Source organism: Dendropsophus ebraccatus, chromosome 3 (assembly GCF_027789765.1).
Source record: "Dendropsophus ebraccatus isolate aDenEbr1 chromosome 3, aDenEbr1.pat, whole genome shotgun sequence".
Classification (NCBI taxonomy): Eukaryota; Metazoa; Chordata; class Amphibia; order Anura; family Hylidae; genus Dendropsophus; species Dendropsophus ebraccatus.
Genome location: NC_091456.1, coordinates 42,424,300 through 42,449,356, shown reverse-complemented (window position 1 = coordinate 42,449,356; position 25,057 = coordinate 42,424,300). Strand labels below are relative to the sequence as shown.

Below are 25,057 nucleotides of genomic sequence, written 5' to 3'. Positions count from 1 at the left end.
CAAATATAAATAAATAAATATATATATATATATATATATATATATATATTACACCTTGTACACAATGGCAAAGTGAGTGTTGTCTGACGCTCACCACTGGGGTGAATAGTGGTACAGATCTGGTCTTCACAAACCACTTCTCAGGTGTGAACAGAGTCTGACAAATGAACTAAACTATCCTCCTTGCTTCCTCTTTCAGCCCGTTGTGTATTACCTGATCAAGTGGTGTTCACTGCCTTATGAAGACAGCACTTGGGAACTTAAGGAAGATGTGGATGATGGGAAAGTTGAGGAATTTAAACGTATAGAATCTCGTCTGCCCAATCTGAAGCGTGTGGTGAGCACCAGCATTTTTGGTAATGTAAAGCTGCTCTGACACTGCGTAATACAGACTGCTTGTTTAGAGACCCGAATTAAGAGTACTCCGGGCGGGGGTTATTTTTAGGGTATGGCCGGGGAAGGGGTGGAAATAGAGGGCGGCGGTCACTTGCCTCCCCGGTTTCAGCATCGCGTCCTGGATTGCGCCGCCCCGTTCACCTGTCCGGCCGTCGCTTCTTGATCTGAGCTTCGGCTTGAGACATCACGTCTTAAGGCAGTTCAACCATTCTATGGTCAGAACTGGGTCCCGCCTCGGCTGCTGAATAGCTGAGCTGTCTTGAGACGTCACGTCTCAAGCCGCAGCTTAGACCAGGAAGCGGCCGGACGGGAGAACGGGACGGTGTGATCCGGGATCCAGGGAGGTAAGCGACTGGCGCCTGGAGTACCCCTTTAAAAGCCGCATAGTGATCTATGAAGCTGTCACTTCTGGTCTGTATTATGCGTGTGTGATAGTGCTCTACATTTATAAACGTGCAATTTATCTTTCAGTTCTCTAACTGAATCTATTCTCATTAAGGCAAGACCAGCTGCTACAACTTGGAATAAGTTGGATCAAACCCGGGAATACAGGAATGGAAACCAGTTGAGAGAATACCAGTTAGAGGGGGTGAATTGGCTGCTGTTTAATTGGTACAACAGGTAAGATCATAGCGTTCTGTATTTTCACTGTTTGTGTTAATGGTCATGCAGAACTCAAAGAATTTGTAACTATTGTTATTATTATTATTATTATTGTTAATTTTATTTTATTTTTTTTCAAGGCAAAACTGTATTCTGGCTGATGAAATGGGCCTGGGAAAGACGATCCAGTCTATCACATTTCTGCAAGAAGTGTACAATGTAGGAGTTCAGGGGCCTTTTCTAGTTATTGCCCCACTCTCCACTATCACCAACTGGGAGAGGGAGTTTGCAAGTTGGACACAAATGAACACCATTGTGTACCATGGCAGTCTGGCCAGCCGACAAATGATTCAGCAGTATGAAATGTACTGCAAAGACTCTAAGGTTAGTTCATCACTTCAGTAACTGGTTTATAGAACATCCTATATTTTAACTACTTTCTTTTAGCGTCCCCGGAGACCAGGGCTTTTGGGAGTCTGAGCCCCAGTCTCTGGTTTTAGTGGCCTTGTAATATTTGTACATACCTATGCCACACACCTTTTTATATTTATAATTTTTACTGAGCCTGTTCCCCTTTGATGCAATCTACAGGGTCGCCTGATCCCTGGAGCTTATAAGTTTGATGCCTTGATCACAACATTTGAAATGGTGCTTTCTGACTGCCCTGAGCTGCGTGAAATTGAATGGCGCTGTGTTATTATTGATGAAGCTCATCGTCTAAAGAACAGAAACTGCAAACTGCTAGATAGCTTGAAGCACATGGACCTGGTAAATATAAATATGACTTTTTCTATTTTCACTTGGGGGATCAGCATGTGGCAGATGTTTAATTTAACCATTTTCATACCAATTATTCACTGTTGCCAACTAGTATCTACAGCTGCAGAATATGTACCTCACAGAGACAAAAATCACAGAAGAGATACAACACTCTTAAAGGAGAAGTCCGGCCAAAATTTATTTTTTATGTTATTACTTATGGAAAGTTATACAATTTTCTAATGTACATTAATTATGGGAAATGCTCATATACTGCTATTTCCCTTAATTTAGTGTATCAGGAAGTGTTAGAATTCTCTCAAAAGTAGTGACGTCACGACGAATGGTGTAATTCCTATGGAGTGTCCAGCAGGGGGCGCTCTATATATAGAAGTCAATGAGTACCATTGACTTCTATATATAGTGCGCCCCTGCTGGACACTCCATTGGAATTACAATGGATGTGTGTATGTAATGTAATGTTATGCACTGTACTTTGCGATTGAATACATTTATGGAATACTTTGGGGAGCAAGTTTCCTTGCTCCCCAAAGTATCCCATAAATGTCTTCAATAAATACATTTGCAGGGCACCGAGCAGGGAGGGAGAGAAGTGCCATCTACCTCCTCCCTCCCTTCTCTGTGCTGGGAACATATACAAAGTACTACTCCCCCATTATCTGCAGATAATGCGGGAGTAGTACCTGTGCTATCTATCGCCGCCCGCTCCGCCGCCGTTCATAGAAGTGCCGCCCGCTCCGCAGCCGCTCATAGAAGTGCCCCCTCCTCTTCCCGGTTTCAAACACTATGGCCCCGCTGACTCCCCGACGCTCCTCACACTATCCGACCGGCCGCCAGGGGCGCACTATATATAGAAGTCAATGGTACTCACTGACTTCTATATATAGAGAGCCCCCTGCTGGACACTCCATAGGAATTACACCGTTTGTTGTGACGTCACTACTTTTGAGAGAATTCTAACACTTCCTGATACACTAAATTAAGGGAAATAGCAGTATATGAGCATTTCCCATAATTAATGTACATTAGAAAATTGTATAACTTTCCATAAGTAATAACATATATATATATAAAAAAAAATAATAATTTGGCCGGACTTCTCCTTTAAACAATACTTTAACTAGTTTAAAATATGCCCCCACAGCAATACACAAATTATCCACTTATGATCCATAAGGAGCCAAATAGGTCAAATACCTCAACCAGTAAGCCTCAGTAGGTCAACTATTTAAGGCCCTATTCCACCAACAGATCTGACGACAGATTATCTGCCAAAGATTTGAAGCCAAACCCAGGAACAGACTATAATCAAAGAACAGGTCATAAAGGAAAGACTGGATTTCTCCTCTTTTCCAATCCACTCCTGGGTTTGGCTTCAAATCTTTGGCAGATAATCTGTCGTCAGATCTGTTGGTGGAATAGGGCCTTTACTAGGACACACACAAACAATCTCACCCATATGATTCCTTCACGTGTATTCCCAGAAGGCCAGTAGTCACAGGGTTAACATCACCCAATCGAAAGTATTTTGGATAATTCTGACAACTACCTGGTTGTTTGCCCCAGCATTGTTAATGTTATTGGCGTACGACATCAGCAACCTGACAGACTCTTTAGAAGGAGGAAGGGACTATTTTTGTAAGGGCTATCTAGGGAAGAGAAGGAATGTCTCTTACCTTCATCTTTGGCACTGTTCTCGCACAATTGTTATTGTAATTGTGTCTCCAGTAAGGCCTTTGAGTACACTGGGGGTGGCAAACTTTCACTGAAGACACAATTACATTAACAGCACAGGGATGGCGCCAAGAATAAAGGCAAGAGACATTCCTTCTCCCCCAACGCCATGTGCAATTGGGAGCTATCAGCAGGTTAGATTTGTGTATGACTTCCTGCCATCTTACAGGGTCTTTCCAAAGTATGTTTGCACAAAGGGGTCCGCTTTGAGTGTACACTTTAGTCACAAAATTAATTTTTGGCTTATTATAAGTGTTAGATTTAAAGTTGTGTGTGTGTTTTTTTTTTAAGTTGAATTTTTATACACAACAGCATGTAGCTTGTGGTGGTATAGTAACTGTTTGGGGTATGCTGTATATGTTTTAAAGGGAAACTAACAGCAGGTCACAAGAATCTAGTGCTGGTGGGGCAATGTGCAAGGTGTCTTATGTTAAAAATAAAATACATGGCTGTGGAGCATTTAGTAGTAATTCCCTGTCAACCAAAGGGTAAACGTCTAACCTTTTTTTTTCTCTTCAGGAACACAAAGTCCTGTTGACTGGAACGCCATTACAGAACACTGTGGAGGAGCTTTTCAGTCTGTTACATTTCTTGGAGCCAACTCAGTTTGCCTCAGAGGCAGAATTTCTCAAAGACTTTGGAGATCTGAAAACAGAGGAGCAGGTACAAAAAACCATGGCATTAGAACCACCTGTTCTGAAATGAGATGCATATAATTACAGATTTGCTAAATTTCCTCCCGTACCTTAGCTTTTTATTCTGTAAATAAAATATTCCATCCCAACCCCACTCTGGACATTTGACCACCATTAAAGAGTTATCTGGGCACTTAAACTTTTATAGATATTTTGCTAGGGACAATTGATTTATAATGGGCATGTCATCCCACCTCAGTCAGCGATTAGCTTACCGGGCAGCCACTGCTGAGACCATTCCGGAAGTAGTGGTATGAGTGGGGTTCAGGTGACCAGGAGCTGCAGGGGAATAAAGCCTTTTTATTACTTGTGTCACTGGGTATGGGGTGTTGCCTTTTAACCCCTCCTGCACAGACTATACTTCTGCAGGCACTGAGCTAATGGATTTTAGTTTAGTGTCCGCAGGAGGCAGAGCTCTCCTCTCCAGGTCTGCTAAACTTTTTATTTACTTCTATTCCTTTTCAGGTGAGGGTTAAAGTGTCACTGTCATTTTGCAAAAGTTTTGACATGTCATAGAGACATGTCAAAAGTTTTGATTAGTCCGGGTCTTGGTGTTCAGACCTGTACCAATCGGGAGAACAAGCAGAGAGAGGACAGTGCTGCAGCTGATCCTCTCCCTGCTCTGTGTCAGCATGATCAGTCGGGCTCCATTATCATCCCAACTGATCATGTGACACGGAGTCTGGAGAGGCCCACGCTAAGTGCCATCTTCTCCTGGCTCTATATTCTGATCCTTACTGGTCTGAACACTCAGACCCGAACTGATCAAAACTTTTGACATGTCTCTTTGACATGTCCAAAGTTTTGCAAAACAACAGTGACACTTTAAGACTTATCCTCCCACCTTTATTTAGAAGTATTGTCAGTGCGCATTCCCCCTTGAAGGTGCTTGGAGCAGGAAGGCAACACACTACCTTTTTCCCCACCACCAGTCTCCCATCCTCTTCTCTGCTGCTGCAGATTGGACTTAGAGTACAAGGTTACTGAAGGATTAACTGCGCACTTTCGATGTCTGTCCATGTGTCTCTGTCCTTGTGTGTGTGTGTGTGTGTGTGTGTGTGTGTGTCTCTCCCCCCTCTCTCTCTCTCTCTCTCTCTCTCTCTCATATAGCCCTCTTGACTTCACAGCCACCCTTCATAGTCATAGCAGGTCTCCAATCCTGGATATTTTCTATCTTCCTGTTCTAGGGTAGCATTGCCTTCTTTCCCCTTCACTATCCCAGTGGGTTCCTTGCAGCTTCCCCATGGAGCTCCCCTTGCCAGGAAGGCTTTATTTGCTCTTTGTTCTCTAGGGTCCCTTCATCCCTGCATGGTCCTTGATTCTGCAGTTAGCTGTCCTCTTATATCCTCTTAGACATTCTGAATCTACCCCCTACTGTAAGCAGTTTTTTCCCACCCTGAAAAACATTAGGGGAGATTTATTAAACATGGTGTAAAGTGACACTTGCTCAGTTGTCCCTAGCAACCAATCAGATTCCACCTTTCATTTTCCAGAGTCTGTGAGGAATGAAAGGTGGAATCTGATTGGTTGCTAGGGGCAACTGAGCCAGTTTCACTTTACACCATATTGATAAATCTCCCCCACTGTTTCTTGCCCATTCTGCATGTTCAGCCTTAGGGCCAGTTTTGTTTTCTCTCCCTGGTTCACTTCCTTCCTCTGTCTTTTCAGCATCCATGACTACTTCTCAAATGCCTTTGCACAGCCTGTGGCCCTACTTTCAGTGCACTCCTTTGTTTTCCATAGCTCATTGTGCGGTGAGCCTCCCGGCCTGTTCTTCTCTCTGCTCCTACCCATTTTGTACAGCAAACATATATTACTTGCTCTTTAGCACTTCAGTTGAAGGGCGGTACAGAGATCTTTGTGTACATATCACTTATAGAAGTTATATGATTTGCTTATGGCTGCAGGGGGGTAACTGCACGGTGTTAGTGAGAAAACCGTATGTGATGCAGGGGCTAATGTGGTATAGCTGTGGCCGCAAAACTATACAAACCATAGTGCTGATGCTTTTGTTGTCGTGTTAGTATGCTGATTGATAGTAATAACAGTTTGTGGGATTCAGTAATAGAATTCCTGTGTACATTGTGTGTTCTCCTATGGTTTGTGCACACTAATGTATGTCTATGATCTTTAGGTGCAAAAGTTACAAGCCATCTTGAAGCCAATGATGCTGAGAAGGTTAAAGGAAGATGTAGAAAAGAATCTTGCTCCTAAGCAGGAAACAATCATTGAAGTTGAATTAACCAACATTCAAAAGAAATATTACAGGGCTATTTTGGAAAAGAATTTTTCATTCCTGACTAAAGGTGCCAGTCAGTCCAATACACCCAATTTGCTTAACACCATGATGGAACTTCGCAAATGCTGCAACCACCCCTACCTCATTACTGGTAATGTATCTGTGTAACATATAATATGGGCTGTATATTTGTATAGATCTATATACTTTTGTTGGATTGCTAAATGTTTTGTATTTTAATGTCTGTAAAGGAGCAGAAGAGAAGATACTGTCTGACTTCAGGGAAGCAACCCCAGTAATCCCTCTAGATTTCCACTTACAAGCTATGGTGCGCTCCTCTGGCAAACTGGTGCTAATAGACAAGCTTCTACCTAAGCTTAGAGCCGGAGGCCACAAAGTTCTGATCTTTTCCCAAATGGTTCGGTGCTTGGATATATTAGAGGATTATCTCATCCAGCGCAGGTAAGCACTGTAGATCTGATCATATATTGATCAAATCATTACTATATTCTCTCTGCAAGGAATTGGGCTTTTTTTTACACATTGGCAGTGTGCATTTGCCCTAATATGCCTAGAAAGGTCCCAATGTATATAATAAACCTATTTATAGACTCCCATTACCCAACGGAGTCCAAGTTTTGGCCTGCATGCAAACAGTATATATTTTGGATTTACTTTTCCTTGTATAGAATAGCACAGCAAACTTTTTTTTTTTTTTTTTTTTTTAAAGGTAAAGAAGTTTATCAGGGGGTAAAAAACACTATGGGCAGGGGGTGGGGGAAAATTGAAAAGGCAATATGTTTACCGGTCCTCGAGGCCGCGCTGCAACGCATCGCGGAGCTCCCAAACTTTGCCGGCTGTCATCTTCTTCCTGGTTCCAGGTACATCACGACCAGGATCCACGTCACAGACTGGTGGGATTTAGCCCACTCAGCCAATTGGTGACTGCAGTGGTGTCCCATCCCAGTCACTGACTGGCTGAGCGGGGCATCCATCAGCTGGGTCGTGACAAAGCCAGCAGGGAGCTCAGCGAGCCGGCGGGTTCCAGGATCGGGATGCGGCATCCGTGGGCTCGGGGAGCAGTAAGCATATTGCGTTTTTTCAACTTTCCCTCACCCCCTGCCCATAGTGGTGTTTCATTCCCAGACAGACTTCTCCTATAATTGTTTATAATTTTTACTTTATATTTTTCTGTAAGACGTTGGGGAATGAAGTACAACACATGCTCATAAGCTGAGCCGCATCCATACATAGGAAGGATGCTGACGGTTACCTGCCGCTGATGCCCACTGTCAACAAGTGGGATTGAAGAGAACTGCACTCAGCTGTTTAACCTCCTTAGGCAATACTGCTTGAGGCATCTACATGATTTGACAGAAAGGCTTCTCCCTATGTCACAAAGTTTTATATGTCTCAATAATACTATGGAAACTTGGCTATTGTAGTCAGAATGTGATGAAACACAGCAATGTAAAAAAAATATATATAAACAAGCAGTACATCTAATTTCCATTGATCTAGGTATCTTTATGAAAGAATTGATGGTAGAGTCCGTGGGAACATGCGACAAGCTGCGATTGACCGTTTCAGCCGGCCAGATTCTGACCGATTTGTGTTCTTGCTGTGCACACGTGCTGGCGGACTTGGGATCAACCTGACAGCTGCAGATACATGCATAATCTTTGACTCTGACTGGAATCCTCAAAATGATCTCCAGGTACGAACATGCAGCCTTATTCATGTGTCTTGTTTGACTAGTCTGTAACACCAACTATTGTCACACTGAAGTTAGAGCATGCAAAGAAGGCTGTGGGCAATGACACGAAAGCCACAGGCTGCAGTTTATTCTAGGGTGTCTGCAATTTAATACCTCATGATTACAAAGCTGTAATTTTGTTGTTCCTAGTAATTGTTTCTAGTCGTGATCAGTTCATTGTGCAAAATTAAATTAAAATCTCTCTACCTATTCCGTTAGGCACAAGCTCGTTGTCACCGAATTGGACAGAGCAAGGCTGTAAAAATTTACCGGTTAATAACCCGAAACTCCTATGAGAGAGAGATGTTTGACAAAGCTAGCCTAAAATTAGGACTTGACAAAGCTGTACTCCAGTCGATGAGTGGTCGGGACAACCACCTTAGTGGGGTGAGTACCTGTTGAAAGAGACTTGGAAGAGTTTCTTTATATTGATGGATTCATGAAACCTAACTCTTGTATTCTCTGATTGATCCTTTTAGCCAATCCAGCAGTTTACCAAGAAAGAAATTGAGGACCTCCTTAGAAAAGGAGCCTATGCAGCCATCATGGATGAAGATGATGAAGGTTCTAAGTTTTGTGAGGAAGACATTGACCAGATTCTCTTGAGGCGAACCACCACAATTACCATAGAGTCAGAGGGCAAAGGTTCAACCTTTTCCAAGGTTTGCATCTTTACCGCTTTACTGCTGATTAATTTTCCTTTTTAGGGCTTGAGTTAGAGCTGGGTGATTAATTGATTTAACTCTATTAATTCGCCCTTGAAGGTCCTCACGATTAGGTTTTTTATTTTTATTTTTTTATTTTCATCATAAATTTTGATCAAAAAAATTCTGAGCCAGCTGTCAGTGGTCTCCCCCTGCCAGGAGCCAGAGGCAGCTCGGCATCTAGCTAAACAGAACTGACCTCCCCCACCCCCCGACTTACTCAAATAACTAAGTTCAGAACAAAATGGTGGCTCTTCAAAACCCTTGAGAATTTTTTAGTTATTTTTGTAAGATGCTGGTTTTCCTTACAGAGGGCCAGCTATATCTCTAGTGCTAAATATAGATAGCTACCCTGTACGTTAATTTTGTTGTATTGCTAAAGGAGGAGGTGGCCGAGGGAAAAGACGTCCACTCACCTCCCCGGTTCCAGCGGCGGGTCCCGCGGCGCTCCGGTGCCCGGCTCTCGGCCGCTTCCGGGTGTCTGACGTGACGTCTCAGGTCCGCTCAGCCACTCAGTGAAGGAGGCGGGATCTGTTTCAAGTCCGCTCAGATTCCGCCTCTGTCACTGAGTGGCTGAGCGGACCTGAGATGTCACGTGCCGGAAGCGGGCGGGCACCGGAGCGCCCCCCCCCCCCCCCCCCCCCACAAACACACACACACTGGAGTACCCCTTTAATATGCCTAGGTGCTATAAAGAATTGATACTATAACTTACAGCGTGTGCATCTATAGGCACTAGAGAGACAGCAGGGCAGATTTACTATATTAAGTGTGTCAGAGTTGATGTGATGTCAGAGTGTCTGTGTTTATACCCCATCTAATACAATGAGCCAGGAGAAGTACACACTTAGGGGAAGATTTATCAAAGGGTGTAAAATTTAGACTGGTGCAAACTGGCCACAGCAACCAATCACAGCTCAGCTTTCCTTTCACCAGAGCTGGAAGCTGAGCTGTGGCCAGTTTACATCAGTTTAAATTTTACACCCTTTGATAAATCTCCCCTTTAGTTCTTTCTCTCCCGACTCTGCATGACATGACCTAGATGGACTCCTGTTGTAAGGCTATGGGGCCATCCAGGACTCCAGCACTGAGATGAAGCGCCTGTTCTGCTGTGTGGACAGAACAAGGAAAGAACGCGCTCGGCACCACTTCTGGATCATTCTAGCAAGTGACAATTCCCATTTAATTTTCACCAAAATGGGTGTATATGCCTTGCATTATATTTATTATGTGTGTTGGTCACTTTTGTTACAGACCAGGGGCAATAGCATCAGCAAGGACCTCAACCTCAAGGATTGACAATTTCTTTCTTTCCCAGTTAAGGCAGAACTGACTGGGCATCCAGTAAAGATGGTACATAGACTAACATAGTGGTATCCTTGCTGAATCGGGAATTAAAGTTATATACAGAGCATTGCTGGGGTCAGTTTTGGACTTGGGATTAACAGCCTAACTTTTCAGGTTTTGCCTGGACTAGGACATATGTTTGCTGTAATTCAGACTTTCTGTCCTGGGGGAGAATACTTAATGGTTTCTTCTTCTCTCTTAGGCAAGTTTTGTTGCTTCTGAAAACAGGACAGATATTTCACTTGATGATCCCAATTTCTGGCAGAAGTGGGCTAAAAAAGCTGATTTAGACCTAGATCTTCTCAGCAGTAAGGTAAGTTTACATGTGTTTTTAGTACAGTTTTTTTTGTTTAGTTTCCTATATCTCATTTCATGGTGTTACTAGAAATGAAGTATCAGTGAAACATGCAGATTTATATTTTGTTATAATAGATTTAAAAGCTGTTTACACTTTAACACCAAATTTAAGTTTTTGTTTCCTGAATGCAATATTTCTACCATCAGAGTGAGAGGGCATGTTAATCTGAAAAGCTATGTTTTTGTTCTACTTGCAGAACACATTGGTTATAGACACACCCCGTATTAGAAAACAGACTCGGCACTTTAGTAACAAGGATGATGATATGGTAGAATTTTCAGATTTGGAAAGTGATGATGAGGACCGGCCAAGAGCTCGGCGGCAAGATCGGAAAAATGCTTATGGCCGGACAGACTGTTTTAGAGTTGAGAAACATCTGCTTGTTTATGGGTAAAGCTCTTTATAATTGAATGCGTTATATTATATACAGTTTATGGCTCCTTTTCATGATCCTGGTGAATTTACCATGACTTCATGGACAATAAATGCAAAAAGTTACAGCTATACCATGTCTAGCAGAGGTTGTTTTGCTTACTTTCGAATTGAGAAGGTTTTACTTGAAATGTCTTTTTGTCTAAAATAGATGGGGCCGTTGGCGGGACATTTTATTACATGGTCGCTTCAAGCGTGGGATGACAGAACGGGATGTAGAGAGAATCTGCAGGGCCATCTTGGTCTATTGTCTGTTACATTACCGAGGAGATGAGAACATAAAAAGCTTTATTTGGGACCTGATCACTCCTGCAGAAAATGGCAAAACCAAACAGCTGCAAAATCACTCTGGTAATTCCCCCAGGAATCAGATGACTGTTCATTTTCACTTGTTGATATCTTATGCACTGGATTTGTATTCATTACTGACCAAAATAATGCAGCAATTAAATAATAATTTGTAGCAATTTTTACAGGCCTTTCAATTCCTGTCCCTCGGGGACGCAAGGGGAAAAAAATCAAGTCACAGAGCAGCTTTGACATACACAAAGCTGACTGGATTCGGAAGTACAATCCTGACACCCTGTTTCAGGACGAAGGCTATAAGAAACACCTAAAGCATCAGTGTAATAAGTGAGTATATATAGGGAAAGATGTTGCAGTCCTTAAAGGGGAAACTGACAGCACAGATATGCATATCCGTGCTGTCAGTTTCCCTTTAAGGTATTCTTTTGTATTTTTAATCTATTTTTAAATACAATATTGTCAAAATTGTTAGCTCATTTGGAAAATGTAGCTCATATTTCTTATTATCCATAGGGTTTTGCTGCGTGTGAGAATGTTGTATTACCTCAGACAGGAGGTGATTGGCAACCAAGCATCAAGGGTGCTGGCAGGGGTGGATGCTAGGTGAGAGTGCTTCATTTTGATGTATTATATTGATTTCCTTTAAAATACTTTAAAGAGTCACTGTCGTATTTTTTTTTTTTTTGCAGAAATCAATAGTCCAGGCGATTTTAAGAAACTTTGTAATTGGGTTTATTAGCCAAATCTGCCATTATCTGCATGTAAAAAGCCTTTTCCCAGGTCCCCCCCTCCTTCCTCTTTTTCATCCACTCTGAAAAATCTGAAAATTGTGACTTGTTGCAGGAGACGTACCCTGTCTGTTCTAGGGAGAGGGGAGGGGGGAGGAGGAAGGAGGGAGTTAGCCGGCAGCAGAAAGCAGATAACAGAGGATTACAGGCATGGAGCTGGGTGACAGCTGTAATCCGAGCTCAGACAGGTCACTGATGATGGTCAGAACAGATAACGGGTGAGGGATTTGTAGATTAACTCTTTGTTGTCCTGTTTTGGTCTTTTCTTTAGCTCTCTCCATAGGAGAACAATGAAGACAGGGGGGAGAGCTTCAAACTGCTTTTTCATGATAAAAATGCATTTTTCGGATAATAAACCCAATTACAAAGTTTCTTAAAATCGCCTGGACTATTGATTTCTGCAAAAAAAAAAAAACACGACAGTGACACTTTAACTATTAAAGGGATGATCCTTCCTTATATGATGGCATACCTCAAGTATTTGACAAATCATGTTATATGTGGGAAGAATCTCACTAACATTTGTCTTTGTATAAGTATTTATTTTCCTAGCTTTTTTATGTTGCACCCCTGTAAGGCTGGTTACTGATACCAAGGAATGTGTCTGCTTACTTTTCAGTTTGTTCCCCCCCCCCTTCTAATGGGGGTGCAGGAAACAGGCATAATTTTAGCTTATTCTTAAGGGTAACTGTGTATTAACATTTTTAACTGGAGCAGTCAATGTAGGGGTGCTAATATGTGACTATTCTTTTCAGAGATGTCGATATATGGGTTCCTCAGGTTGATCAAGCAGATGTTCCCTCGCTGTGGTGGGACAGAGAGGCCGACAAATCTCTTCTCATTGGTGTTTTCAAACATGGTGAGTTTGGGGAGAACAGACCTGCTCCAAGCCCTTCAAGTGGACATTGTACTTTTGTGCTTTTATATGTAATAAAGCAAATGTCATAGCTGTGGCAGGTAGAGGGTTGAATATGGCAGGTTGTAATAGTAGCACTAACATGGCAGCCATGGAGTCTCAGCCTCTTATTCTCACTCCCTCCATAAAAATATTGGGTGATTATCACACATTTATATCATTGTATGGTTTCTCTTTAAGTTGTAAATGACCTGAACTGCTGTACAGAAACCTCTAGTGACCCTGTTATTTTTTCTATGCAGGTTATGAAAAATACAACACCATGCGTGCTGATCATCTGCTTTGTTTCTTGGAAAAGGTGGGAGGACCGGATGAGCAGGCAATTGCAGCGGAGCACCATGCACAAGATTTCGCTGAGTTGCCTGAGAGGTGAGAACTAGATGTAATATAAAAAATAAAAAAAATCTGCTTACGGTGCGCGCTGTCAATGATGTGTTGCCATGCTAATACTGACGCAACAGCCAAGGCCTTGTAGGACTTGTGCTAAGGGCGGGTGAGTTAACTGTACTTCTCAATCTGTGAGAACTGAGGGCAGCTAGAAATCGTGTCACACTTAAGGGTTAATTTTTTTTGTGTCTTTGTTTAATCTATTGCAATTCTTCTAAACCCTTTAGTGGAGACTTTGATAGAGATATTGAAGATCCAGAATACAAACCACTACATGGCCAGAAAGATCCCGAGGATGAGGTAGGCTAGGTTGTATTGGGGGGTCCCTTCCTCTTTTTAGTTTATACCTTTTACCTTATAGTTAGGAAACCTTTCACCGCCCTTTCTCATGCTACATTTCTATATTTCTCTAGATGGACCCCTTAATGATGGATGAAGAAATATCCGTAGTAGATGGTGAAGAAGGTAAGTTAATCACAAATAATTTTATAAATGGTGATTTATTTACAATATGTTTCCTCTGAGAAAACAGCTGCCATACTTGTTCCTTGCCATTGAACTTTTTGATTTCGTTCCCCACTCAATGTCAGTGCTATTACACTTACAGGCAGCGAGCGGAAGGGCTGCCCGGACAATCTTTAGATCCTTCAGGTGGCCCATAGAAAATAACAGCAATCTACTGACGCCACTCCTGTTACACTCAGCGACTGGCAGCAGACTGTCACTATTGTTATCGTGATTTTGGTTCATTTTGGTTCATGTTTGAAAACAACGATCAACCGACTTTGTGCATGTCGGCTGATTGTTGCCTTTCAACATGAGCTATTACATGAAACGATTGTCGGCCTGAACGGCCCATAATCGCTTTTTGTACAATTACCCTTAGAAAGGTGGCCCTGGAAATGACAGACTTTTGAGAGACTCTTCTAACATGTGCTTCCATTTCAGAGCACTGACATTTGAACAGCAGTATTGTCTGCACCAGCCATTCTTGAACTTGCTTATTCCTTTTTGTTATTTTAGCAACACCTATGCCAAGTGGCATGTTATGGCCCCCAGGGTCTTCCCTCACAGCTCGTCTCCGTCGCCTTATTACTGCCTACCAACGTAGCTACAAGCGGGAACAGCTGAAGATGGAAGCTGCAGAAAGAGGTGATAAGCGGAGGAAACGTTGTGAAGCAGCTTTCAAGCTAAAAGAAATAGCACGTCGGGAGAAACAACAAAGGTGAGCACATCACATACAATAAGGGCTTACTACATGTGCTAAAGTGTATGGAGAACAAATAATTTTCCTGTGCAGGTTGTTGCGTTCATCATTCCGAATCATTTTATACCTTCTACGTCATATCCTATCACAGGTGGACACGTCGTGAGGCCTGCGACTTTTTCCGCGTTCTTTCCAGCTTTGGGGTGGAATATGACCCTGACACTCAACTTTATGACTGGCAGAGATTTCGTAGCTTGGCGAGGCTTGACAAGAAAACAGATGAGTCCTTACTTAAATATTTTCATGGTTTTGTGGCAATGTGCCGACAAGTATGTCGTTTGCCACCTGCTGCAGGGGATGGTAAGTAAAACCGATACTTGTTTAAATACTATTGCTTTTATTCTTAGTATGTATATTTGCAGGCTGTGTTAAATAAATGGTTATGTAACTGTTATTGTATATCTAAATCCTTTTCTTTAGAGCCACCAGATCCATCTCTCTTCATTGAACCTATATCAGAAGAGCGCGCCTCACGAGCTTTGTTCCGTCTAGACCTCCTGCGTAGGGTGCGAGAACAGGTCCTGTGCCATCCTCTGCTTCCGGCGCGTTTGTCTCTTTGCCGGTCAGATCCAGAACTACCTGAGTGGTGGGAGAGTGGCCGCCATGATAAGGAACTACTTGAAGGAGCTGCTCGTTACGGTCTGAGCCGCACTGATCTTACACTAATGCCAGACCCATCGTTTTCGTTCCTAAGTTGCCGCCTCAGCTACCTCCAATCACGAGGTGTAGCCAATCACTCCCGACCATCGTCTCCCACTTCTGTTGTTCCTTCGCTGCCTCCCCAAGAACTTCAGCAACCCCATATTCTTTCGCTTTCTTCATCTGTCAGCTCTTCTCCAGCTCCACGGCGATCCTCATGTTCCTCATCATCTTCATCATCCAGTTCAGAAAATTCTTCAGATGAAAGCAATGAGAACAGATTGGCTAAATTAAATGGTGAGTATATGCAAGAAGAGGTCTGCATGGTGATCAGTGTAACCTGTTAACAGTTTTGCCCAAGGTGTGGTTGGGGTCCTTGTAAAAGACATTGCAGTTTACTAGCTCCAGCTCAGACGGTTTGTGCAGGCACTGTCACTATGCTGGTGTGATAGCAGCAGGGCCGCAACTGTAATACGCCAGGATCCTACTGCTGCCAATAGGGACTGCGGCATCTATGTAGTCTGACAGAGGGATGGGGGCTCCTTCTATTACGTGTGGGCACCAAGCAAGGCCTAAGAACATGCCATGCTGGAGGTACACCTAAATAGTGTCTCTTATTCATTATTTTCAAACCAGCGTATAAAATAGCTTAAAGTGACACTGTCACCCCCTTTGTGCATTCTGACATCTCTACACCTGTGTAAAGGGTAAATTTAGCGTTTTTCATACCTTATTTCATATAATACGTCATGGTGTTTGTTCAAGTAAAAAGTGTCCTTTTATCAACTGCAGATTGTATTAAGTAGGCGTGACCTCGCAGCATTAGCGCCACTTAGCTCCGCCCACAATGGCACCGTTGGTCCCGCCCCCTTGACGCCCATTGGTTGGCCGTTGTAAAGGGGGTGGGGTCTAGACCTTTCGGACAACCTGTTCCAATGGCCGGCGAGGGGGCGGGGCCAACGGTGCCGTTGTGGGCAGGGCTAAGTGGCGCTAATGCTGCAAGGCCACGCCCACTTAATACAATCTGCAGTTGATAAAACGACACTTTTTACTTGAACAAACACCATGACGTATGATATGAAATAAGGTATGAAAAACGCTAAATTTACCCTTTACACAGGTGTAGAGATGTCAGAATGCAAAAAGGAGGTGACAATGTCACTTTAACAAACCCTTCTAAAAGGTTCAATGTGTAATTTTGAAGGTGTAGCCCTAGTCCTGCTGTGCAGTACTGCTGTGGTCGGCACGAACAATTGCTCGCTCAGCCAAATAGTGGCCTTGGTATTATACCCACCTCATCGGCCTGATTGTTTTGATTTATTCCTTAGACATTTACACGTGTGTTCTCTTTAGCAGGTCTCCCACATTCTCGTTTATTTGATGAAGAAAGTCGCTTGTCCCTCACTGCCTCCCCTGCTGATCTCAACACAGAAGACAGTGCTCAGACAGTTTTAGAGAATCCACACAGTGCCGAGTGGCCAAAGGTAATTCACGGAGCAGTACTCGCTGTAACTGCAAGAAATCTGAGATTGAAGTGTACAATGATAAGAACTAACCATTGTGTTGTTTATAGGACAGAGTTCTAATCTGTCGAATTGAACAAGTTTGTAATGCGGTGTTGACTGGAAAATGGGGTTCACCACGAAGAATAACAGATCCTCTAAGTGACAGCCCTGACAGCCTCTCTCCAACACCAGAGGAACAGAGTCCTGCCTCTTTTACACAAATTCGCCCTGTATCTGACCCAAAGGAATTTACAATACAAATCAAAAGTGTAAGGACTTTTTTCTGAAAGGATTTAGTGCTAAAGTAATGCAGGATCTTAATCTAAAAATCTTTTTCTGCCCCTGTACTATTCAGAAGTGAGTCATGTACCTGTCTTCCTTGCCTTTTGGTTTGTTTTTAGTATGGTTTTTTTAATGGAAATATCCATCGTGACAGTCAAGTTTGGTGGCCATGCCTGCACATACCTTCTGGTGCTTCTGCCGTCTACATATCCGCTTCCTGCTTTCAGTTCAACATACAGAAAGCACACACTCAACCAATCACTAGCTGAGACAGCTCACCAGTACAGCCTCTGATTGGCTGAGCGGGCATTACCTGCCTGTCAAGATGAAAGCAGGAACCAATGGACAACCATTAACTCTTTTGTCTTGCATTATACAGTTAAAAGACAAATGTGATCCTGTGGCATCTTATCAAACCTATATTCTCTGTTTGCTCATCTAGGAAGAAGGGCTAAAAATAAAGTTTCAGAAACACAAGCTTCTAGGTAATGGAACAGTGGAGCCTGTACCACATGTCCATAAGAAGAAAAGTAAAAAGAAACTGGCACAGGTTAGTGGTTTTTACTCCAATAACCGCTTAAGCAAGGATGTCATCAAATAATACAGCTGGACAACAGAAAAGAGAGGATACGAATGTAAATGACTGTGCATTGTTTTTCCATAAACGAGATTAACATACTTACCTGGGAAGAATTATAAATGTACATGTATTGGGCTGGGTTCACAGTATTTAGTGGAACCAACACATAGGAAAACTATAATGGAAACCTTAAGACCCACAGTACAGAAAAAAAAGACAACGTCCGATTTGATATTGCGCCCTTAGTTACTGCTGTACATAGTAATGTAGTTAAAGGAGAAGTTGGGCGAAAAGTTTTATTATAGTATTGTATTGTCACCTAAAAGTTTTACAAATCACCAATATACTACACTTATTACAGGAAATGCTTATAAAGTGCTTTTTCCCCTGCACTTACTACTGCATCAATGCTTCACTTCCTGGATAACATGGTGATGTCACTTCCTGGATAACATGGTGATGTCACGACCCGACTCCCAGAGCTGTGCGGGCTGTGGTTGCTGGAGAGGATGATGGCAGGGGGACACTGAGGGACACAGGGCACTGGAGGGACACTGAGCATCCCCCTGCCATCATCCTCTGCAGCAGCCACAGCCCGCACAGCTCTGGGAGTCGGGTCGTGACATCACCATGTTATCCAGGAAGTGAAGCCTTGATGCAGTAGTAAGTGCAGGGGAAAAAAGCACTTTATAATCATTTCCTGTAATAAGTGTAGTATATTGGTGATTTGTATAACTTTTGGAGGGCAATAAAATACTTTAATAAAAATTTTGCCAGACTTCTCTTTTAATAAGGTTGAAAGAAGGTTCAATCTATGGAAACCCTACTGTGTTGTTCCAAGGGAAGGCAAAACCCTCTGAGACAGATGACAATTGCCCCATCACAGGGAGAAGATTCACAGTAGACCTTTCATCTGTGTTAACTTCTTATGCTGTCCAACACGCTGCTCTGTTAGTTACATGTGGATTGTATCCCTGTGTGAGTTGTTTACTTTTTGTTAAAAAAAAAAAAAAAGGAATCTAAGAGAGTTGAGATTTGATTGTTCTGAGGAGCAGCAGCTTGCTTCACACACATTGCAGTAGCAGTAGCCTGCCTCTCCTTATCCAGGACAGAGGCCTCTATTATTAGTAGATTGAGTCATGAGAGAGATGCTGCACACTCCCTGTTTTATGGTCTTGGAGATGATGTCTCATCATGCTGTCTGCATCTATCTTTGAAGGAAATCTGTCACCAGATTTAAGCACAGGCAGCATGATTAACCAAAAGGGTTGCCTCATTGCAATGAACTGTGCTTACCTCCTGAAATGCTGCAGCATTTTAGAAATTAACTTTTCAAAAAGATCTGGCCATATGTCTGCTGGGCGGTTCCCTCCATCTGCTCCCTGGCTTGATTGACAGATCTGTGAGACTTGTCAGGCACACCGATACAAAAGGATGCTGCACAGCCAATACTACTTCCCTTGTCCACTTCTTTTTAAGTCTATAGGGAAATTTATTGAACATAGGGACTTTATTGAATTTATTTTATATGTCGGTGGTCTTCTATTTCAGATGGATATCGATATGGATGCTCGGATACCAGTGATAAATCAGAGGGATGGCACTGTGCTGCTCGGAGAGGAAGCCCCTAAACGCTGTCAGTTGCATGAATGGCTGTATAGACATCCTGACTATATTGTGGATCCCCGCTTTTTAGCTGTAAGACTTTTCTAAAGTTTTATAGGTTTAATGTTAATAGATCTCTTAACCCCTCACCATAAAAAAAAAAAAAAAAAAATATTTTCCCATAAAAGCATACAATGCAAAAAAAAAAAAAAAAGTTGCCACAACACAGCCTTTATGAAAAATAAAAACATGGCTGTTGGAATGCAGTAACACAGAAATGCTTGAATATATAGCGAAGAAAAATAATAGTAAAAAGTAGGATTTGCAAAAAAACCCCCAAAAAACTGCTGTTTTACATCAGCTGTGTGATCTTCTGGTCTCAGCTGTGTTCCTGTGCTGCAGGCTTCTGATGTCCGCTCCCCTGTTCATCTCTGTAATTGGATGAGCAAGTTGCCATTTGAAGCTAGCAGAACAGGAAAACAGCTGGGGGTGAATATTATTGTTCTTCGCGGTAACTAAAGGTTTTAAGATTTCCCCAGAAACCCCCTTTAACCATAGTACCTATCCAAAGAATAGTTGGATGTGGCTTCAAGATGATCCAGCTTGTACTATAAGTTAGTTAATCTGTAGGGCTTCCTACAGGCATTGGTTTTGTTAGTTTAGGATCCTTATGTGTGCTGTACATTTGGTTTCTCAAGAAGCCCTGTTTATTTTCTCTTTTTTGCACGCAGTATATGGAAGACCGAAGAAAACGCAAAAAGAAGAGTAAGAAATCAAAATCTTCCTCATCAGCACTTGGAAATATGGGTACTATGCAGCAATCCCACCATCATAATGGTAAAAAGGTAAGGTGGCCAGCCCTTTGATGCTTAACCTCTGCAACAATGCTGTTGCTTGCATAATTTTTAATCTTGAATTTTTTTCTTTTTTCTTAATTGGGTATTCAGAGGATTACCTTCTGTGAGGAATTAGGTTCAGGCAGGTGTAAAAAGAGAATAACCCTATACCTAAACCCTATAGATTCTAACCCCCCCCCCCTTCCACCTCCGAAGGGGGCTTGATATTGTGGGGTTTCAGGGTTCATACTATTAAGGGGGTATTTATCAACTCGTACACCGGTCTTAAATTAGGCCCCATCCCCTTTCCCCCTCCGAATTCACTAAGCGGCACATGCCTCTTAGTGAATCCGTGCGGCCGACCCTGCGTCTGAGGCACCTGCGTCTACACCTGCTTCAGGCGGCATGAATCATGATAAATGAGGTGCGGGGGAGGCCACGCTTCATCCCCATCTTGGCAAAAAGGGGATATGGCAGATGTACGCCAGGGAAAAGGGGCAAGTCTGCGCCTTGTGCCTGGCGTATGGCCTGGCTGTAAATTGTCATAACTGTCCTACCTTGTGTAGTATTGGAGACAGCAATGAGGGAAAGCTGCTTCTGCCGTTGTCTTTCACAAGAGGAGGAAAATGGGATATCCTGGCATGCAATTAAAAAGATACGTTTTCTCAGTTTTAATTACAGTATGAGATAAAGTAGGGACGCAGGAAAAGAGGAATTTGCTGTAATCTTTACTTTTTTTACTTTTTTTTTTTTTTTTTTTTTTTAATATATATGTCTGTAAATTATGGGGTAGATTGACCAAAACTCTTCTAAAGGAAAACAGTTTTTGTTTAGAAATTGAAAGCCTTAATAAATAAAGCTGTGAGGGGGAGATCTTTTAAGTGTTCGGATTTAGCAACAAACCATATTGCTGCTCTGATTTTATAAAAAGGCCTCTGAAAAAAATAAAAACTAGTTGCTATGGGCCGCCTCTTTATTTATTTATTTTTTCCTTTTTTTTTTCTGCACAAGGTTTAATAAATCTTCCCACTCAGGCCCGATTCACACATCTGTAGAGCTGTCTGTACCCATGAACAGCACTACGGATATGTACCCACAACTGTCCGAATTGTGTGGACCCATTCATTGGGAATGGGTCATCCTATTCTCAAAACATGGACCCGTAGTCTCTACCAGTGTGTGTATGGGGCCATAAGAATAAATGGGTCCTTATTTGAGGACGGAATAAACTGACGTGTAAAAGGAGCCTTAGTGTTTTGTTTTTAAATTATAGATTAATCCTCCCTGCGATTTACCACCTGCCGTTAAAATTCACCCGATCACAAACTGACAAATTGTCAATTTTTGCTGCTATTTAAAGGGACTGTCAGTAGGATTATGCTGCCTTATCTAAGGGGAGGGTAAATTAGTGACAGAAGCTAAGCAGAATGATGTATCACTTACATTGTTCTGTGCAGCTAATTCACAGATATCCTTCTGAATAACATGGACAATAAGGGCCCAATTACACCAACAGAGTATCTGACAGATAAAGAACCGGACAAAGAACAGGTAATAAAGGAAAGACTGAGATTTCTCCTCATTTCAAATCCATTCCTGGCTTTGGCTTAAAAGAACTGTCAAATAATCTGTTGGTGTAATATGGCCCTAAGTCCTCTGCATTATGTTTGTGAGCTCAGTAGTCCTGGATAATCATGAGCACCAGAAAACTCTGCCCACCAGCTGTTGATTGGCACTCATCCATGCTGTGTATTGGCAGTCAACTGTTACTCAGCAGCTGGACGGTGGGGGGAGGGGTGTGGCAATAATCCTTTTTCCTGCATATTAGGAGAACAGTTGAAAAAAATGACGTAATACATTGTTCTGTTCAGCATTTCTGCCGTTAGTTTATGCTGTCCTCGTTTAAGGCAACTTAAACCTAGTGACAGCATCTGAAAAATATAAAAGCTGTGTGGCAGATTAAAGCCACAATTAACCTTAACTTAGCCATTGCTCATTATGTTTTTCCTTTTTAGTCTTCTCTTCCAGAGACTACATTTGATACCCAACACCTTCCCACATCTGCTAAAAAGAGGAAGAAACGTCCTCCCTCCAAGATAATAATGCCACCTGCAATACACACAGCTGGGGACTCTTCGCATTCCTTTTCCCGGGACCCTAGGCCAGATCCGTCTGCGAATCCTCTGCGGGCTATGTATGGAGCATCAGGGGGAGGAATGCTACACCAGTCTGGACTTGGAGGAATGGGATTACCCCGTTTCCATTCTCTGCATGCAGCTTCTGCAAGCAGAATTCAAGGACCTACTTTTGGTGATGAGTTACCTGGCTATGAGCCGCCACAGCAACATTTGTCTTTGCTTGATGACCCTATGATGCCAGCGAATTCGTCTTCTAGTGACGATGATTTAGACAGACCCTGATAAGACTCTTCCCAATATGGAAACCATGAACAACTCAGAGATGCAGGGCCAAAACCCCTCTTTAGAGACTTTGTTACCGTTTTCTCATCAGTAGCTTTCTTTTTTTTTTCACGTTTTTCTTCCCCCTTCCTTTTCAAGAACCCATTTCCAGCTTCTAGTCCCAGGATCCTCCGCGGCAGGATTCACGCTGGATCACAAAGGACAAATTTATTATATATTTTTTTTTATTTAATATTATTAACTCTATTGCTGGAAGGGGCCTTGTACCACACTAGCACAGAACAGGTTCTGGAACATAACGAACAGTCTTAAAGTGCAATAAAGTACTTGGGATCTGGGTGACAAGGTTCTTGTCCCATTTTGGGGTTCTCCACTTTACACCCAGCCCTGATGTGCATCACTCCCATAGGTCACTGTTATGGGTTATAAGATGAATTAGATACGTTGCAGCAACATAACTGCAACTTAAGTTGCGCAGGACATCAAAAATCTTTGCAAAGCAGAGTAAGATCTGTGCAAATCATGTATGAGGGGGGGAATGGGCACTTTCTGTTTGTGTGTACATGCGGGACCTGACACTGAGGAGCAGAAAATGAGTTTTGTAGGGTGCAGATGTGAGGAGCCAGCCCTCACTTTTGCTTCCTCAGACATCCATATGAAATCAATAAATTACTTGATTTAATAGAATGCGTGTGTTTTCTGGAATTAATGTCACTGTAAACAGTGCTATGCATATACTGTTAGTAGAATTAACATTGTCTTAACTTGCTTTACATCTTTGTATGGTGCTAATTTAAAATTTTACATAAATTCTATGTCAATTTCACACAAGCATAGTAATTTCTTCACATTTAGTTAAAGCTGGTTGGATTTACACTTTGGAGGTTTCATGATGTATACTTTGTCCTTAGGCCACCATGCGTATGCGATTACATATACATCAGTGTATTCTCCTGGTTTATACCTCTAATATGGCTATAAACAAGATGTAAATAAAACCTAATGCAGTACAAAGAGGCTTTAAATGGGCACTGTTATAACTTCTAAACTCTAAATCAACAGTAGATGTGATATAGAGAGTTTCCAATTCACATTCATTATTTTTTGTTACCATGATATAGTATAGGGGCTACCTGTAGAGGTGGGATGTCTACAGTATAGGGGAACAACTACAGAGGAGGTATACAGTATGGAAGGCCATACTACAGGGAAGTTTACAGTATAGGAGCCTAACAGTGGGGTACACATTACCGTGGCTAACTACTGTATAGAGTGGGGCTGCAGTGTTTCTCAAACTTTTTCTACTCCCTCCTCACCCAGCAGAGCTAAGCAATGCCTGGGCCTCACCATCTGTGGTTGAAAGTCCATGCAAAAATAAAAACTATTGCTCAGTCTACCCTTCATTTGGCTCCTAAACTCTGTATAACATTAAGTACTGGCTTAGGCTGGGTTCACACTGCATTTTTGCAAATTTTTTTTTTTTTTTTTTTTTTTTTTTTTTTTCAAAAAACTGATGCATTTGTGTGCATTCGTTTTGATCCGTTTTTCCATTGACTTCCATTTTTTTTTTTTTTTTGACAGACACAAACATGTAGCTGACACTACTTTTGCGTCCGTAAAAAAAAAAGGGTTTTGTTTTGATCCGTTTTTCTTTTACAATGGAAAAAAAACAGATCAAAACGGATGCACACAAATGCATCCGGTTTTTTTTTTTTAGTTTTTTTTTTTTTTTTTCCAAAAACGGATTGCAAAAACGCAGTGTGATTCTAGCCTTATAGTCTGTTTTTGTGAATACTGCCTCACCAGCAACTAGGGGGCACCTCAGTTTGAGAAGTTCAATTCACAGAGAAGCTGCAGCACTCAAATCCCATTAAAATTCTTGTTTTTTCTTATAGGGTCACAGATAAAATAACATCCACATAAAAAAACGAGTTTATAAGCTACACGTTTCGACGTGAAGTCTTTATCACAGCTTATGATCAGCTGTGATAAAGACTTTGCATAGAGACATGTAGCTTATACACTGGTTATACCTATACCCAGTGTACTCCTGGGCATTGCCTGCACCTCCCAGGACCCAGAAAAGTCAATGCAATGCTATTTTATTGAAAGGTTCCGGACAACCTCTTTTTAAAATGAGTGTTAAAGTGTCACTGTCGTTATAATTTTCAAAATCTAAATCAACCGCAGATGTGATATAAAGCAAGTTTGCAATTCACTTTTATTATTTTTTTTTAGTTATGAAAAACAGCACTTCCTGTTTTCTGACAGTATTTTTTTTTTTCTCAAAAAACAGGAAACAGTCAGAAAACAGTAAGTCCTGTGTATCACCGGCTATCTGGGTGCTCACAGAGAGAAGGCAGTCATGTGACCGATGGACACATTGAGCTGTGACTCTGTACTGGCCGGAATTCCTGGGTTTAGTCTTTTTATTTTATTTATTTTTTTTTACCAACAGAAGTCAGAAAATCCAGGAGACGTG

The 25,057-nt window shown here is 42.1% G+C and overlaps 1 protein-coding gene and 1 non-coding gene across 5 annotated transcripts in view; both read left to right on the top strand.

Annotated features, from left to right (window-relative positions):
• The window catches only part of CHD8 (chromodomain helicase DNA binding protein 8), a 56,492-nt gene extending 33,206 nt beyond the window's left edge, over nucleotides 1–23,286 (top strand). For 3 of the 4 annotated variants that reach the window (XM_069961585.1, XM_069961587.1, XM_069961586.1), the window contains exons 11-38: nucleotides 200–337; nucleotides 896–1,017; nucleotides 1,140–1,383; nucleotides 1,591–1,767; nucleotides 4,033–4,176; nucleotides 6,343–6,598; nucleotides 6,699–6,909; nucleotides 7,969–8,164; nucleotides 8,423–8,590; nucleotides 8,683–8,865; nucleotides 10,457–10,567; nucleotides 10,809–11,002; nucleotides 11,196–11,395; nucleotides 11,521–11,677; nucleotides 11,864–11,953; nucleotides 12,894–12,997; nucleotides 13,297–13,423; nucleotides 13,669–13,741; nucleotides 13,855–13,906; nucleotides 14,465–14,666; nucleotides 14,800–15,008; nucleotides 15,129–15,644; nucleotides 16,701–16,831; nucleotides 16,921–17,121; nucleotides 17,577–17,684; nucleotides 19,266–19,412; nucleotides 20,051–20,164; nucleotides 22,171–23,286. In XM_069961585.1, coding sequence (XP_069817686.1) covers nucleotides 200–337; nucleotides 896–1,017; nucleotides 1,140–1,383; nucleotides 1,591–1,767; nucleotides 4,033–4,176; nucleotides 6,343–6,598; nucleotides 6,699–6,909; nucleotides 7,969–8,164; nucleotides 8,423–8,590; nucleotides 8,683–8,865; nucleotides 10,457–10,567; nucleotides 10,809–11,002; nucleotides 11,196–11,395; nucleotides 11,521–11,677; nucleotides 11,864–11,953; nucleotides 12,894–12,997; nucleotides 13,297–13,423; nucleotides 13,669–13,741; nucleotides 13,855–13,906; nucleotides 14,465–14,666; nucleotides 14,800–15,008; nucleotides 15,129–15,644; nucleotides 16,701–16,831; nucleotides 16,921–17,121; nucleotides 17,577–17,684; nucleotides 19,266–19,412; nucleotides 20,051–20,164; nucleotides 22,171–22,575 — 4,980 coding nt within the window. In that variant the 3' untranslated portion in view covers nucleotides 22,576–23,286. The remainder of the gene's footprint in view (nucleotides 1–199; nucleotides 338–895; nucleotides 1,018–1,139; nucleotides 1,384–1,590; nucleotides 1,768–4,032; nucleotides 4,177–6,342; nucleotides 6,599–6,698; nucleotides 6,910–7,968; nucleotides 8,165–8,422; nucleotides 8,591–8,682; nucleotides 8,866–10,456; nucleotides 10,568–10,808; nucleotides 11,003–11,195; nucleotides 11,396–11,520; nucleotides 11,678–11,863; nucleotides 11,954–12,893; nucleotides 12,998–13,296; nucleotides 13,424–13,668; nucleotides 13,742–13,854; nucleotides 13,907–14,464; nucleotides 14,667–14,799; nucleotides 15,009–15,128; nucleotides 15,645–16,700; nucleotides 16,832–16,920; nucleotides 17,122–17,576; nucleotides 17,685–19,265; nucleotides 19,413–20,050; nucleotides 20,165–22,170) is intronic. The other variant, XM_069961588.1, reaches the window with a different exon arrangement.
• Nucleotides 13,477–13,579, top strand: LOC138787721 (small nucleolar RNA U6-53/MBII-28). Its single transcript, XR_011362456.1, has one exon. It is a non-coding gene; the product is annotated as a small nucleolar RNA U6-53/MBII-28 (small nucleolar RNA).
• Nucleotides 23,287–25,057: the final 1,771 nt, after the last annotated feature.